This window comes from Scardinius erythrophthalmus (assembly GCF_964197995.2).
Source record: "Scardinius erythrophthalmus genome assembly, chromosome: 23".
Lineage (NCBI taxonomy): Eukaryota > Metazoa > Chordata > Actinopteri > Cypriniformes > Leuciscidae > Scardinius > Scardinius erythrophthalmus.
This window is the reverse complement of record NC_138243.1, coordinates 23482635-23499316: the sequence shown is the minus strand read 5'-3', so window position 1 is coordinate 23499316 and position 16682 is coordinate 23482635. Positions and strand designations below refer to the sequence as shown.

Sequence of the window (16682 nt, the reverse complement as noted above, 5' to 3'; positions counted from 1 at the left end):
TGTAGTCATTAGTGATCAACCTGCATACATATGCAGTATATATAAAAAAATATGTAAATATACATTTGTATTTTTTCACACAATATTTGTTAGAAGAATATTATCAATTTATGATATTGCTTTAAAAATAAATACTATCCTGGCCACCTACTCATAACCAGCCATTCAAAGCTTTACACTGAGTGACATCTATTGGCCAGAAGTAGTAGGTGCACGTAATTTGTTTTAAGACAGCCAGAGTATGGATTTCTTAAACTCCTTTTTTTGTAAAGATTTTACAATATTTTGAAGAAATCAGATATGGTTTAAAACGGGTGTCCAATCCAGCTCCTGGAGGGCCACTGTCAGTTCAGCTCCAACCCCAATTAAACACACCTGAACCAGCTCATCAAGGTCTGCATCCGAAATCGCAAATCTTCCCTACTATATAGTATGTGAAAAACAGTATGTGAAAAAAGAAGTATGTCTGAATTCAAATACAAAGTTAACCTTATCTCACAAAATCCGTTTTGCAGGTTCTTCAGGGCAGAAAAAAAAAAAAAATGTTGGTTGTTTAATAAAAATCAGATCCTAGAAGTGGTTTGTAAACTTTTAAGCTGCATATTGATTTAAATGTAAGACAAAGTCAGCATCAGCACAAGGAAGAGTAAAAAGCACAGCATGTTTGTGATACCCACAGACCTTTTACTCAGTGAGATGTTTGGCAGCATCAGTGTGAGAGTACAGAGCAGTGAACCGTACAAGTTCGTTTCAGCAGGGTTTCATGATGCTCCTCGCTGCCGCAGTTCTTTAAGGCTTTACAGTCAAAGAGACCAACAACAAAATACAATGACCAAGAAAAGAACAAATATTTGTAAATGACTTCATTATCAAAATACCTGAGCACAACACAATCTTTCAAACCATCAGCATTCAAGAGACAATCTTAGAAAACAGTACAATATTAGCAACTGTTCACATAAGCAGCTGGTTTACCATATCACATTTACTCTGCAATGCATTCTGGGAAAATAACTTAATTCAATTATCCTTTAAATAACAACAAATAGCATAATATGAACCATTTAAAGAGAATGTTTCAAAAACAACAACAAAATCACCATAAAAAAACGAAAGAAAAACAAATGGAAATCAATGTACTGTGCGAAAGGGAGTTCAGGAGAGGATAAGTGAAAAGCTGCGACATCACTGCGTCTCAAACCAGGTGCAAAACCCTTGTTCAGCCAGTAATCTGTTCAGCAGAACCACCTGCAGACACACAGAGCACACACACACACAAGTTAAAGCTGAAATGCAAGGATCTAGTAAAGAAAAATTAGCCATACACACCTCATCTCCCATCTGTTTCCACATGTGCACCAGAGGAAGGCCGTCTTGACTGCCTGTCACCTGACCATAGACAACAACATCTGTCACATTCAGAATTCTTCCCCCCAAAAAAAGTTCCTCTGAGCTGTTTTTGATCGCCCAGTGCAGAGTTTCTCAAACTGTCAACTGCGACTTGATGAAAAGCAATTTAATTTTAAATATTTTATTTGTTAACCTGTATGTCATGTGACCATAAATTGACCGTGAAGATGTGAATGTGTTGCTAAATTACTAAAATACTAACTTAATCTCAGGGGGTATTTCAAGTAAATATTTATCTCAAACGGGTTCAGCTGACAAAGAAGTTTGAGAATCCGCTGCCAAGTGAAATGATACAATACAGTGGAAATAATCTATCTACACAGGAATAAAATGTGTTTGTTTGTTATAACCTTGATGATTAAGGCCATATTTGCAGTTAATTCATCCAGTGCTGCTCTGGCCTCCAGGGAAAACTCCTCCCCTATCAAAGCAAACAAATTGCTTTTCATTTTTTTCATAATTCATTATTTATGATCCAAAAAAAAATGTACATACGAATAATAATATACAGGTATAGTACATATTCATGAGCAGCAGCACATCACAGAAAGTAACACGCTTATGTTTTACCTGGCAAAGGCGTGATATTGTCTAACAGAACCTCTGCTGCCTGGAACGGTAATGTCACAAAGTCTGACCTGTGAAAACAAAATCTTCAAATATCAGATTCAGATCAACAATCACAGACAAAGGATCAAACCAAACTTGAGCGACCTGACCTGATCTGCCTGAGGGTGGCGCTGTTCACGGTGTCATAACCTCCATTATCTACATATCTGACATGAGCCATGCCAGACTCAATGCAGTACTGGATGACCTGGGCTCTCTGCCAGCCACCTCCTGTTACTGGAGCGGCACAGACCACCCCCACTAACAGAGAAAGACAGAAAATAGACAGACTTCCTCAACTAGATGACAACAAGCAATTCTAATTATTTTGGGAGATGATTGGCCTTCATAACCCCTAATTACAAGTGATCTTGCCACAGTTTGAGCAACAATTCATTACATACAGCACATTTACTATCAGCGATGCCATCTGTTTGTGTGTGTGTGTGTGTGTGTGTGTGTGTGCGTGTGTGCGTGTGTGTGTGTGTGTGTGTGTGTGTGTGTGTGTGTGTGTGTGTGTGTGTGTGTGTGTGGCTATACATGTAATGGCTAAATGTCCTCATATATAAATGTCCTTATATAGTGAAATCTAGTGAGGACATTTTACTGGTCCTCACTAGTTAAAAAGTCAGGCAAAACATGTTTTTATTTAAATGTAGTGTTTTGCACATGTTTCTGTGAGGGTTGTGTTTAAGGGTAAGGGTTGGGTTAGGCGATAGAAAAGATCATTAACCTGATATAAAATCAATGGAAGTCTATGCATTGTCCTCACTGATATAGTGAAACAAACGTACGTGTGTGTATACTGTACATACACAACTTTAAAGTATATTTTAAAATATATTAACATAGAAAGCAGTTGTTTTAAATCATATTAATATTTCACAATACTGTTTTTAATACAAATTAATATAAATAGAGCTTTGATGAGCAAAAGAGAACTATTTTAATACGGTCTAATAGACGTGATGAAGTTGGTCACTACATAATTCCCATACTTGTGTCATTTCCTAGTGTTTTAATTTACTAATATTCAAAAAATCTGAAAGTCATGCCAGTAAAGCTTTGCTGGTTCTAAAAGAGAGAAAAAACAAAGGGAGACAACGATAGAAAATAAAAGACAAGCTAGACTATAAAGACTAAACTACGGTGGAGACAGATGTTGCGTTGTTCATAGCTAAATTAATAAATGTCAATGTGAATATAAAACATTTACCCCGTTTCACAGGGCTTAAGCCTAGTCTCAGACTAAAATGCATGTTTGAGCTGTTTTAACTAAAAGCAACCATACATGCTGCAACAGCACCATTGTTTTGTCTTATGATGCACACCAGTAATGTTTTTTTTTCTAAAGCAAATGCCCTAATTGAACTAAGGCCTAATCCTGGCTTAATCTGAGCCCTGTCTGTGAAACCGGGCCTTACTCTCAACATGGAGATCTGTGTGTTTAAGTAGGGGTCTATATACCTTCGACAGGGGTGGGCAGGCTGGGACATCCCGGCTGAGAGTAGCAGAGCTGCATGTGCTGAATGAGGGTGGGAAGGGCCTGATAAGATGGATGCTTGTGCTGCTGAACGAACAGGTGAAGACCCGCCTCCATCTGCGACACGATCACCTCCACAAACACATCCTGAGGCAGCAGCAGCTACAGAGACAACAGAACAACACACACAAGGCACACAGTAAGATTTGCCACCTCAAAACACATCATGTCAGGATACAGTGCTATGCATAAGTTTAGACACCCATGCTAAAGTTGACTAAAAAGAGGAATAAAAAATCATCTTTTGGAAATTGAACTTAATGCCTTAATTAAAAAAATTAGGACAGATTTTAAAGGCCAGTTACTTCATGGATCCAGGATACTATGCATCCTGATAAAGTTCCCTTGGCCTTTGGAATTAAAATAGCCGCACATCTTCACATAGCCTTCACCATACCTAGAGATTGGCATGGAGTACTTTCCATAAGATCATCTCTCAATGCAAATCAAACCAGCTATTAGGCAAACTGAAATAAAACCATGCCAATCTCTAGGTATGGTGAAGGCTATGTGATGATGTGGGGCTATTTTAATTCCAAAGGCCAAGGGAACTTTATCAGGATGCATAGTATCCTGGATCCATTAAGTAACTGGCCTTTAAAAATAAAAATCCTCCTGCCTCTATGGGAATTTAACATAGGGGTGTCCAGACTTATGCACCCTGTATTTTAAGGAAGAACATTTATTTATTTAGGATACATTATTCATTCACAAAGAAAATTGGTGTCCTTAAAGGTTGTATTTTTCCTATTTTTTTAATTAAGGCTTTAAAGTTCAATTTCCAAAAGATGATTTTTTATTCCTCTTTTTAGTCAACTTTAGCATGGGTGTCTAAACTTATGCATAGCACTGTATTTGATGTTACTGGCATCAAACTTGGTGTGATGTGGCACATACTTTCCACTTAAATTTCAGTCTGTTCCTCACACAGAATTTGGAATATACAAAACTGAGCCTCACACAAAACTTGACACATTAATCATAAGAACTTTTTATGATGCTCATGATGTCAAGATTTTAAGAGTCCTCACCCAGGATGTGATGGGCAGGCAGGGCAGAGGGATACAATTACTCAGATCCAGATCTTTAAACTTCTTCCTGATGAGTGAGAGAGCATCATCCACCTGCTGCTGTGAGCCTGGGCGAACACAAACACATGAATTCAGCGCTAGGCTTTAGCATTGATTAGGTAGCCATCATCACGGGAAATCTCACCATGGATGTGGCAGATTTGAATCTCCTGAGTGAACGGCAGGGTGGAGACGTAGATCTTTGCTCCAGAGCTCTGCTTGAGGAAGTTCATGAATTTCCCCTGCTTCCCGATCAATCGACCAACCAGATGCTGCAATGACAGTTTTAAATTTAGGACAATTCTTCCTCATACAGAAAACAAGTCTTCCTGTCACTCTCCTTATATCAGTAATACAATCCTCAATGGACAAACAACTGTGTGAGGCCTTCATATGTCCTGTAACTTGAGCTCTTCTGCAGTGAGTCTAGTACTTCAAGATCACGTATCTTTTCTCTGCTGTGGTGCATCTCCGAACACGTTCAGATACAAATGTAATAAATGGGCTAATGCTCCATCAATATTAGTATGTGGGTGTGTCTGTGTGTGGGGCTCACCGCTGGCACCTCTATGTCCCAAAGAATGATGGGCTGGGCCGGAGGTGGAGCCAAGCTGCTCACCTGAGTATCGGCACTAATGCAGCTTACACCTATATCTCCTGAACCTGGAGACAAGATCCATATGAATGTAACACACTGAGATATTTTACTGCTTTGTGATTGAAGCATTTTTGTTTTTTTACAGATAGCTGTAACAAGCAATAAATATATCAAAAAGTTGGTCAAAAGTTCTGAATCAATACGATTTTTAAATGCAAGTAGCCTATCTTATGTTTACCAAAGCTGCATTCATTTGATAAAAAATACAGTAAAAACAGTACTATTGTGAAACATTGTTATAATTTAAAATAACTGTTTCAGTATATATTAAAACAATTTATTCCTGTGATGGCAAAGCTGATTTTTTTTAGCATCATTACTCTAGTCTTCAGAGTCACATGATCCTCAAGAGATATTTATTTACTATATTGAAAAACTTTTACAAAATTGTGTTTGCTGCTTAAGTTAATTCATTTCACAATGATCAAACAGGAGCAGAATTTCATGAGTTTGAAAGTAAATGTCTCACGTACCTCTCCAGGCCTCCTCTTCTTCCTCTGTCACCCCGTGGATGCTGGGAATCATTTTGTCCTCAGTGCTGACTGTGTCCGCTTCTGTGGGGGTCATCGAAAAGCCTCTGCCCTCCTCAGACAGCTCTGCACAGGATGCATCCTCTGAGAAGCAAGAACCACATCCAGAATCATCTCCAACAGAAGCTCCTAAATGGCTGAGTAGTTTCTCCCTGAATGAGACGGCGTCCTGAAGAGATGCGTCACCGCTGATGCTTTGCTGCTGAAATGGTTTTTGAGCAGCAGCCTCCAGAGGTCTTGAAACACCGGCAAGCTCATGTGGATCAATGGGTTCCTGGTTTTTCCAGTCCTCTGCTTCAATGATCTCTTGGACCAGAACAGAACTGATCTTTTCCAAGTTTTGTGGGTTCAAGCCTCTATCAGTGGAGAAATCAGACAGGCTGCTGCTATCATGACTGTCAAAGTGGACAGAACCTGGCTGTTTCCCCGTTGAAGAGTGAGAGTCGTTGGAAAGGCAGTTTGAAGAGAGACAAACCAGATCAAACTCAAGCCCAGAGTCATCTTCACTAACATCTCTGCAGTCTGGATGACCTTCACCAGCAATGTTGTCCTTTTCTTGCCCAGTTTGGAGAGTCTCAGGGAAACGAACAGATACTTCTCCTTCTGGCTCGGGTCGAACTCCCTTGATGAGGCCTGTTACGGGAGAGGTGCAGGTAAGGTTGCACATGTCCAGAACTGGTGAAGAATCTGTGAAGTTGCTGATTTCAGAGGATCCTGAGTTGTTGTGGTCCATTTTCAGGTCACTGTAAGAGAAGAAAAAGAAACAGCCCAGTGTCTGTCTTCACTCTGGAAAAAGCAAATCTGTCCGTTCTCTGAAAGTGACTTACTTTGACAGGTCAAAATACATTTCAGGATAACTTGGCATAAACCAAGATTTTCCATTCTTCAACATCTGAAACATTAGTCACACTGCTAAAAGGATGATTTAGACCAGAGGTTTTGAAATATTTTGCTGTAAAAGACCCACAAATATAACTTTGCACAATAAAAAGGCAGCTATATGAACAAAATGAAGAATCTGCTTACAAAATTAATAACTATATATATTTTTTTATTAAGTTGACAGCATATTTGAGATGATCATTTTCTATGCTAAACATGTAGCTGTTTTGGAATAATGTGTATTGTAAAGAATGCTAAAATAAACTGAAATTGGAAAAATTCAATGAAATAATCATAAATAATCTCAGGCTAGTCTTCAGAAAGCAAAATGAAATGTTACTATTATTAAATTTGGGAAAGGTATTAAAAAAAGCATTATGTTAAATATATTTCATTAATATCTTAGGGAACATTCCCTAAAAATATATTTTGTAAAAAAAAAAAAATAATAACATTTGCAGACATTGCACCACTTGTTGTGACCTCTTGGGGGTCCTTGGAACCCTTGATTTAAAGCTCAAATAACACATATTTGTAGAGAAGATTTAATATTAGAAGATATTATCACTTAAAACTGTGGCTAATCAAGTACACAACCTTCAAAAAAAATGCTCTGCTACTGACCTTTCACCCAAAATACTGGAGTCAGCAGGGGAGGAGTGAACAGATCTGCTTCTGTCCGAAAAACACACCTCCTCTTCAGTCCAGAGAGGAGCTGTCGTCCTCCTCCTCCTCCTAAAGCTGTACCAGCACCAGCCTAGCAGAGTCAACACAGAGACAGAGGCCAGCGGCCTAAACGACAGCAACATCCTCTTACCACTGATCCCACTGAGAGAGAGAGAGAGAGAGAGAGGTCAGCTACATCTAATAACCATCCCTAGTCTTGGGTGGCACTAGTCTGTAAGGAGAGACGTCTGAGCTCAGAGGGGGAGTGAGTCTTGACACCAACACTTCTCCAATAGAAGACTGAACCAGAGCAATCTCATTACCAGCTCAAATATCCTGGCAACACACAAACACATGCAGCCCTCTTAAATACAGCTGCCACCATGACATTCACCACACATCTTATTTTCTGTTTGTATATAAATATCAATATATACCATTACAATGTGTTTGCAGTGTAAAGGTGCCAAAAAAGAAACCAACAATCACAACCCAAATAGCAAAGAAATGCAAGAAAGATTTCTTTTTAAAGTGAACATGTTAATAAGAGATATTATATTACAAGTAGATATTATAACATTTTTATGTTCTATCAGTGAGATCAGCCATAGAAGCAAAAAGAGGTAGTTTATGGGTTGAAAAAATATGAATGCGTTGACAATTCCTCACACTCACACATATTGTTTTCATGTTTTTTGGGGACTTTCCACGGACATAATGATTTTTATCCGAAACAAACTGTATATTCTATCCCAACCCTACCCATAACAGAAAACATTCTGGATTTTTACACTTTCAAAAAACATATAAAAAACATAAATAGTATAATTTATAAGCCGTTTTCCTCATGGGGACCAAAAATGTCCCCACAAGGACAAGGATTTCAGATATTGCTCTCTTTGTGGGGACATTTTTGTCCCCATAGGGTTTACCAGGCCACACACACACACACACACACACACAGCTATCAAATTCAGAGCGAACATGAATTAAGAAAACTTTTAGGTAGACGCAATTACATCGGCGTTTCAAGCACGCTGCAAAAAAAACTTTATGGGATCTAAATCTGTTTTGTGTTGTTGTTTTTTGTTTTAGTATGAAAGCATGTTAAAAACCAATTGATGCATTTAAATCACAAGCGAATAAGTCAAGAAGGAAAAGACCTTCATTCCACATATATAATAAAAGAAGCCGGTGTTTGATGTCTTTCTGCTCACCGTGAAGCTTAGCAGGGCTGGTGTGTATGTGTATGACGTCACGGGAGCGCACGTGTGTTCCTGATAGATTAATGAATGAATTTATCCAACAAAATTAAAAACTTGACTAAAAAACATGTGTTTCAAGGCAATGCATACTTTAACATTCACAGTAGTTAGTACATAATTACAAAAATAATAATAAAAAATAACACTACAATTACAACGCTGAACAGTTTTAATTGGTCAAGTGATTGAGAAAGTGTGTGGCCTGTTGTCATGCGATCTCCCGCTCAAGCTGAAAGGCGGGAAACTATGGAACACTCGTGATATTGATAAGGCTGTATCATTAACGAAATAACCTTTTATATTGCTGAGTTTAACATTTTGATTTCATATGTAAACAGAAGGAAACGTTTAGGCTATGTAACGTTACTGTTAATGTATCCATATGAATGTGTGGTTGTCACACTGAGGTGCCTATTGTCTGCACACAGGTTATTTATCTTTAATAAACATAAAAAAAAAAAATACCCTGTCCAGATTTATACAAGTATTTCTTGTAATTTCAGTTTGTTTGTTTTGAACACATTTTAATGTGAATATAATTCATGTATAGCTCCACATAGCCTACTACACATTCACTTTAACAAGTCAGGAATCTTCAGTGTTGTCTTTAGATGTGATCTGGATATAAGCAGGGAGCTTTTTACCAAGCCATAAAACATACACAATGATGGACAGAAATGGACTTTATTAGTGTTACATCTGTGAATATGAAATCAGATGATAACAATAATGTATTATAAAGAGGGTCCAGGTCAGGACACAAAGATTTCGATCTTCAGTGCAACCCTCAATATTTCCTCCATGTTAATTGACATAATGCAGTGAACATGATTGACAGACAACAATTCATATTTTATGTTGTACATATTCAGTAATTAACTGCTTTACAAAAAGCAAAATAATACAATGTCATAGTCACTTGTATTTACAGTGTAGTAAATATACTTTTTCTATTTTTACACAAAAAAATATTTACAGAGGTGAAGCTCTCGGCATAAAAAAAGGAAACTAAAGTAGAACAATTAGGTAAAATTTTGCATAACCTCAAGTGCCAAAAAACGTAGTGTTTGAAACATCCATCTGTCTGCCATTACTAAACCCATTCGTCACTTGACCTTTCTGACATTAAGACATACAAATGTGATTGAAACACAACAGGAAAAAATAAAACTGCCCCCAATACACACATTTCAACATGTCCAAGAGTCAAAATGGCACCATTGTATATGGGGTAGGGATAAAAGTTAGGTTTCAAGCTTGGATCTAAATCGAAAGAAAAATGAAACAAAAACACAAACATCAGCACACATGGCATAACATTTACACGAACAGTAAAGAAAATCTGTTGCACTGGACGGAACCCAGAATGTTACAGTTCACCGACCAAAAGAAAGAAAACATTAAGAAATAAGGTGAAAGTAAACTTTAAAAAGAGATTGAGCATTGTCCCTAAAACAGCATTTTCTAAAATCTCTCTTTGTTTAAGTTGCCATAACATAGTGTAACCCAATGAGATCTTTGTTGTCTCTCTCGGTTCTTTAAATCTGAATTTTTTTTCAGATAATTGTTATTTTTGCTGTAAAACTGTAATTAGATTTGATCTTCAAACCTTCCCCTCCAATCCAAAACTGACAGATTATCACCACCACAAGAGTTGTCGTTGATTGAGTGGTAATAACATTTCAGATAGATCAGACCAATTAGAATTCAGAAAAAGTAAGTGGGGTTTTGGAAAGGCAGTCCACACTGAGAGATCACAGTTTGGATGGATCGGAAACTTAAAGTTTTTCCTCTATGTATGTTTTTCTTGTAATATAAAGTCCAAAAGGGTACAAAGGGTAAATTCTTGAAATACTACATGAACGATTGTACATTTTTGCTTTAGGGGAGAGCTCGCAAATGTTTCAGCATTAGTCCTGACTCTCCAGGAAGAAAAATCATTCCTGCCCTAAAAGAAACGACCACAAAAAAGTTAACACAGTAGGAAAACAAGATCAAATACAACTGAACAAAGGAATGGCACTTATTTAATACTTTCATCTATTACATTTAAGAAGGAAATTAGTGCTTTTAAACATAATATACTTCAGGCCACCTTCAGGCAATGTCTGTGATTCCATCAAAAAAAAAGTTAATGTTCTATTACACACAAACAAAGCAAAAAAAAAAAAAAAAAAAAAAAAAAAAAGAGACTTCCTCCCATGTGTCAAACAGTGACTGGTTTAAACAGAGGCGTTCAGTTTATTTTGATCCTGGCAAACACGGCTGAACAGTTTTAGAAGAACCTAAAGATAACCGTAAACGCTGGGTTTAGTAGGAGTGAAGAGAAACCGCATAAAATGCAGCGTAATGCATGTCAGAGGTCCAGCAGGGGCTAAACCCTGCTGTGCTGCAGTTCTCATACAATCTTTTTGATGCTAGGTCTTTTAAAACTGCCGGTGCTACGTTGTTTCTGGACCTGGCTGGCCGAGCCGTGGCGTGTGCGCCCGCTGGATGCCAGACCCGTGGTAGGGGACAGGTCCACCTTCTCTTTATCGATTCCTGCTCGAAGCAAAAACATACATGCATGATTAAACCAAGCTACAAACACATGAAAATATATAGCCTATATTTGAACAGTCATTCAAAGCTTCTGTTTCTGAGGTTATAATAAGTGTAAAAGTTAAATTGACCATACAGACCAACCAGATATACCATTAGATTTATCATGTTCAGATTATACAAAAATTATAAAAAGCACACACAAAAGGTGGCAAAGCTGTCTAATATGGGTCATACATTACATTTAGAGCATACATAAACCACAAAGACCATACTAACCCACCAAAAAAACCAGAAGTGTGTCAGCCTGACAGGAAACAACTTAAAGTGGTGTAGTGGTATTATGCCCTTTTCACTTGATGTAAAATAAGTCTTTGATGTCCTCAGAGTGTGTATGTGAAGTTTTAGCTCAAAATACCCCACAGATATTTTTATATAGCATGATTAAATTGCCACCGTTTTTGTGTGCGTCCCTTTAAATGCAAATGAGCTGCTGCTCCCCGCACAGAGGGCGGAGCTACAACACCTTCCGTGTTAGCAGCTTCGATTACCTCACACAGACAGACATGTCTGAAAAATTCTATATAGCATGATTAAATTGTCACCGTTTTTGTGTGCGTCCCTTTAAATGCAAATGAGCTGCTGCTCCCCGCACAGAGTGCGGAGCTACAACACCTTCCATGTTAGCAGCTTCGATTACCTCACACAGACAGACATGTCTGAAAAATTCTAAAAACTTTTAGCCTTTTATGTTCAAACCGGTGTCAGACAAAGATGGAGAGACTCAAGAAGAAGTGACAACATGTAGACAACATTTCTGAATGGTTAGTTGATACATTTATAGAGCTGGTAAGTCCCGCCCCTTCCGCTAATCCCCCTGGACCTCTTGGTTGAAAAATCGTCAATGCAAGTGAATGGGAGAAAATAATTATTTTCTGGTCCCGTTTGAATTGTGCCATGAATGTGAACATATGTTGTCTGTGAATTTTTTATATAACTTTTCGTGTAAAGAATGCTACAATTTAGCGGGTAGAAGTTTGATACGGTTAGACTTTGTGTGAGAGCACTTTGTGGACTACAACTCTTCGCTGCTTTCGACGCGTTTGAAACGTCAACACCGCTAGCACACGGACACTAACTCACGGATCCCGCTAAACATGGCTGTCTTTGATGCACTTCACCGCCTTCTTTCAGGGAGAGGACAAAATCGTTGAGGTTGGTGAAAACCACAATTAAGTCAACTTTATGGGGTGACGTCACATAGGCGACATGTAGTCTTTCTCGTTATGTCTTTTCCACAACTGCTAGCCGAAGAATCATACCATATACTGTCAAACTCGTAACATGAAAAGTTATCTAAAAAATTCACAGACAACATATGTTCAATTCATGGCACAATTCAAACGGGATCAGAAAATAATTATTTTCTCCCATTCACTTGCATTGACGGTTTTTCAACTTTGAGGTCCAGCGGGGTTTTACGGAAGGGGCGGGACTTACCAGCTCTATATAGCTTAAGAGTATCTTCTAGTCATTGATTAGCATATTTTGTCTTGATAATCTATAAATCGTTTTCCGGGGGCGGGGTTTATGTGAATTTTAGGGTTTGTGATGTCACTAACCCGGGAGGAATGTCATGTAGTTCCTACCAGCCCTTTGTTGTAGTTCTTAAAAAGCAATTTCTTTTAAAGAAAATATCTCCCTTTGCTTTGAAATATGAGTGTCGTAACTTTGCAGATGTTGTTTATGCTCGAACAGCAACGTTACACACTAACTAAAGTTAGAAAAATTAAATCATAATCAACCAGCCCTTTAAAACAATTAAACACTTTGAACCATAACTGTAAACATATAAAAGGAAGACAGGATGTCATAAATGAGTTTCGTAATTAAAACATTGCTTTTAAATGTTTGTCTCTGTAGGTTCATCTCTTCCAAACCAACCACAATTGTTTCCAGTGTAGACAGAAACGTATTGCACCTGGTTACAACACTGTTTATGGGTTCCTCTGCTACAAAGTAAGGGTTTAAATATAAACTACGAAGTATTAAGCAGAGTGCGGTTAAAATGAAGCAGGAAGTGTCAACTTCACACTGCTTGTACAGCTACTTTTCTATAGACAGCATGCAGTCAAAGTGACACTTGGAAGAACTGACATCATCATGCTTTTATCTGCGTTAAACATCTGTGAACAACAGTTGCTGACAATCTCGCAGTTGTGACTAAGAGACAGACAGCAGGACAGTGAGAGTGAGAGGCACCTTCAAATAAATAGTCTCAAGTAAATCAGTACAGACCTGGTGCATGCTGGGAGGTGGCCAGTGAGGTCATTGAATTCGAGAGGTTGAGGTTGGCAGTGATGCTGAGCTGGCTCTGGGCAGGTGGAGGGTATGGAGAGGTGGGTGTTCGCAGACCCTCCTCGCTCGTTTCCTCATCGATGCCGGGCAAATAGGTGTCAATCAATCCATCCAAAAACTTGACAATCAGCTCTGCATAGTCTGGGAACTGAGTTTGCTGCGGAAAACAGAGAGCAGCTCAAGTTTATATATATATATATATATGCATAATAACAGATTATGGTCAATGTTTTTCTCTTGCATTTTGAGAACAAATTCAGTGTCACTCACCTTAGAGAAAGGACCAGCAAACCTCCAGAGTCCATTAAACCCAAAAGCTGTGGAGGTAAGTAAAAATGATATAGAATCTGAGTACCCATTCACTCATTCATTGATATATATATATATATATATATATATATATATATATATATATATATATATATATATATATATATATATATATATATATATATATATATATATATATATATATATATATATATATATATATATATAAGAGATGTGAGCTGCTTTACTTTGTAGGTAGGATGTTTGGTATTGAGGGGGCGACTCTTCATGATAAACTACACTCTGCACAATTCCATGGACTGGGTTCAGAAGGTTTGGGTCCTGGCACAGTGACAACAAAGTATTAATCTTTGAATCCAGGAGGTTGTGACTGAAATAAAAAGCAAAACACAACAATGAGAGTCTCATTTCATCATTCAGTGTCATGTGTACTGAAGAGCAGGTACATTTGGACTTACACAACAGGAAAGACCTTTGGGAAGACAACACTGGCCTCAGCTAGAAACTCATACAGGACCCTCTGCTCAAATTCATCTGATGTGTTTTTCACCTGAGTGGCCTGAGAAAACATTCAAGAATACAGATCAGTCAAAATTCAGATGATGAATGGATGTTTAAAGGAAATGGCAGGGTGAGGGTGGGGGGCAGGAAGTGACACGAAATACTTCAGAGGAACAGAAATGACAAAATATTTAAATTATAAATGCAAATTGATCTGTGAATGAGGAACTGAAAAAGATCCTTTTTTATTTATTCCGAGAAAGAAAGAGATTACCAGCACAGTCAAAAGCAGCGCCTGGATTTTTGGATCTGTGAGAACTTCCTCATTAAGCAGGACATTGGACTCAGACACAGAGACCTTCCGCAGGTGGTGATGGGAGATTCTTGGGGTTTCTTTCAACAGGAAACAAAAAGTTATAAATGGATGCAAACATTGAGAATCATTTCACTTCTTTGTGACCCTCACCAATTTCATATTCATTTTCAGCCACTCTCCTCATCTTGGGCGGCGTTGTGATACCCGATTCCATTTCAGGCCTCTTCGGTGCTTTGCTGTCTGATATAAGGTGGTCAAAGCTTTTTCTGGTGCCTAAGGGAAACATTTTAAGAACATTAAAACCAATAAATACTAATCTAAAAGTTAAAAGCATTAAGGTTTATTATATATATATATATATACACACACACACAACCCAGTAAAAATTACCCAGAAGCTTCTTGGTGTTAACCTGGGAGGGTTGCCCCATGTCCAGACTCATGGATTTGCGTGTTCGTGGGCTGACCTGCCCCACTATGGGGTACTGGGCCATCAAGTACCGCTCTGAGACCTTTGGGGATGTCCACAGCTGGCTTTCCCGCAGCAATCTGGGTGACAAAGTTCATGATTTATGAACAGGGTTGCAAAAAGTTAGCATTTTACAAAAGGTGATGGTGTGAAGTCACCCTTATCTTCTGTCTAGGTGGTACCTGCAGGTAGGGTCCTCATGATGTCCAGAGTACGTATCCATGGAAACATTCTCCATGGTAAGATCAGAGAGTAGCAACTTCCTGTGTTTCAGGCTGCAGCGGCTACGCACTTCTTCTGACACTGGGAGGAGAGCTATACAAGTGCGCATACACAAAATGTACTCACTATACTGAATCCTAAATAACCAAAGTGAAGAGAAGACAGTAGGAAAGGGGAGATAGCAGTGGTTTCCTTACCTGCCAGATATGCCACGCTCTGTGTGTTCACCTCAAACTTATCACAGTTCAGGTGCTTTCCTACTAAGGCCAACAGCATGTGCAGGATACGGATGGTCCGTGCCACGGTGGTGGGGGAGGGGTGCCGGAACCCTGCAAAAACAAAACAGAAATGTGATAGTTTTCCAACCAAAACACAAAATGTTTGAATATTTTTGCATAAACCCATTTATTTACCTTTCAACAGGTGCCCAACCAAAGCAAAATTAAAGTTGGAGTTGAAGTTGAGACCAACAAAATGGTCCATCTGTTTGCAGTGCCATTCCAAAGGCTGACGAATCTCCATAAACACCTCCTCAGGACTCTGAGAGATAGACAGGACAAGTCCTTTTTGCTTTCAATAGTTCTTTATATTTTATCTTTTAGTTGTTTTAATCACAAATCGGCCAAATATTGTTTGAAATTGTTTTTAGATGTATGCTACAATGTAAACTACAAAATGTCAACTTCCCACAAATCTTTATTTTCAAGTACCCAAAAGCAACCGTTAGAGCTACCCTATTTGCTAGTGTACCCATGATTCATTTATTCTGCAACCGAAGGTGGCTAATAAAAGGTGGTTTCCGATACAGAGTCGGCCTACGCATGTTTGTATATGTGCTGCAGTGTGACATGTCAGAGTGTTATATTAAAACCTTGTCGTTGAAGACTCGCAGACTATCGAGTGTGTGTAGGTTCTGTTCCAGCAGAGCGGTTCCGGCAGAGTACAGATTCACCTCATCCAACTGCAGCACAGCCACAGCCACCCAGAAGAGTGCTTTGTGCATCGGTGAGTCCTGGACGACACCCACACAGTTAAATAAGTCACACACACACTCGCTCTCTCACTCACACACACATTTTAGAAGAATGCTGTAATTTATAACCTTGTTGAGTAGAGGCTGTAGTTTAGTGAGGGCAATGACGGTAGCTTCGATCAGCACCTGGCTATTACAGTTATCAGGACTCTTTAGGCAGCTCTCCAAACCCTGAGGAAAAAAAAAACAGTTCTTCTTAAATGACAGAAAACATCAGTGCAAAGCTAGATGGCAACATCATCAATTGAGATGATCAGCACAGGATCATCTAATACTTTCCAGAGCAGAGCAAAAACAGTACACAATACAGCTTATGGAT

At 38.6% G+C, this 16682-nt stretch overlaps 2 protein-coding genes across 3 annotated transcripts in view; both read right to left on the bottom strand.

Moving 5' to 3' along the window:
- Window positions 1-575: 575 nt before the first annotated feature.
- akap1a (A kinase (PRKA) anchor protein 1a) lies at window positions 576-8635 on the bottom strand. Its single transcript, XM_081354589.1, has 12 exons — window positions 8586-8635; window positions 7327-7530; window positions 5764-6563; window positions 5189-5295; window positions 4778-4904; window positions 4594-4700; window positions 3487-3664; window positions 2130-2280; window positions 1981-2048; window positions 1761-1831; window positions 1330-1389; window positions 576-1248 (listed from the first exon to the last, which is right to left on the bottom strand). Exons 2-12 carry the CDS (start codon window positions 7509-7511, stop codon window positions 1186-1188), a joined length of 1917 nt encoding a protein of 638 aa, XP_081210715.1. The 5' UTR covers window positions 7512-7530; window positions 8586-8635; the 3' UTR covers window positions 576-1185.
- Window positions 8636-9302: 667 nt separating this feature from the next.
- The window catches only part of nf1b (neurofibromin 1b), a 61259-nt gene continuing 53879 nt past the window's right edge, over window positions 9303-16682 (bottom strand). For both annotated transcript variants that reach the window (XM_081354128.1, XM_081354129.1), the window contains 13 exons: window positions 16433-16534; window positions 16202-16342; window positions 15744-15870; window positions 15528-15659; window positions 15291-15423; window positions 15031-15188; window positions 14791-14913; window positions 14599-14717; window positions 14282-14382; window positions 14051-14193; window positions 13803-13849; window positions 13473-13689; window positions 9303-11174 (listed from right to left, as the gene is read on the bottom strand). In XM_081354128.1, coding sequence (XP_081210254.1) covers window positions 11032-11174; window positions 13473-13689; window positions 13803-13849; window positions 14051-14193; window positions 14282-14382; window positions 14599-14717; window positions 14791-14913; window positions 15031-15188; window positions 15291-15423; window positions 15528-15659; window positions 15744-15870; window positions 16202-16342; window positions 16433-16534 — 1686 coding nt within the window. In that variant the 3' untranslated portion in view covers window positions 9303-11031. The remainder of the gene's footprint in view (window positions 11175-13472; window positions 13690-13802; window positions 13850-14050; window positions 14194-14281; window positions 14383-14598; window positions 14718-14790; window positions 14914-15030; window positions 15189-15290; window positions 15424-15527; window positions 15660-15743; window positions 15871-16201; window positions 16343-16432; window positions 16535-16682) is intronic.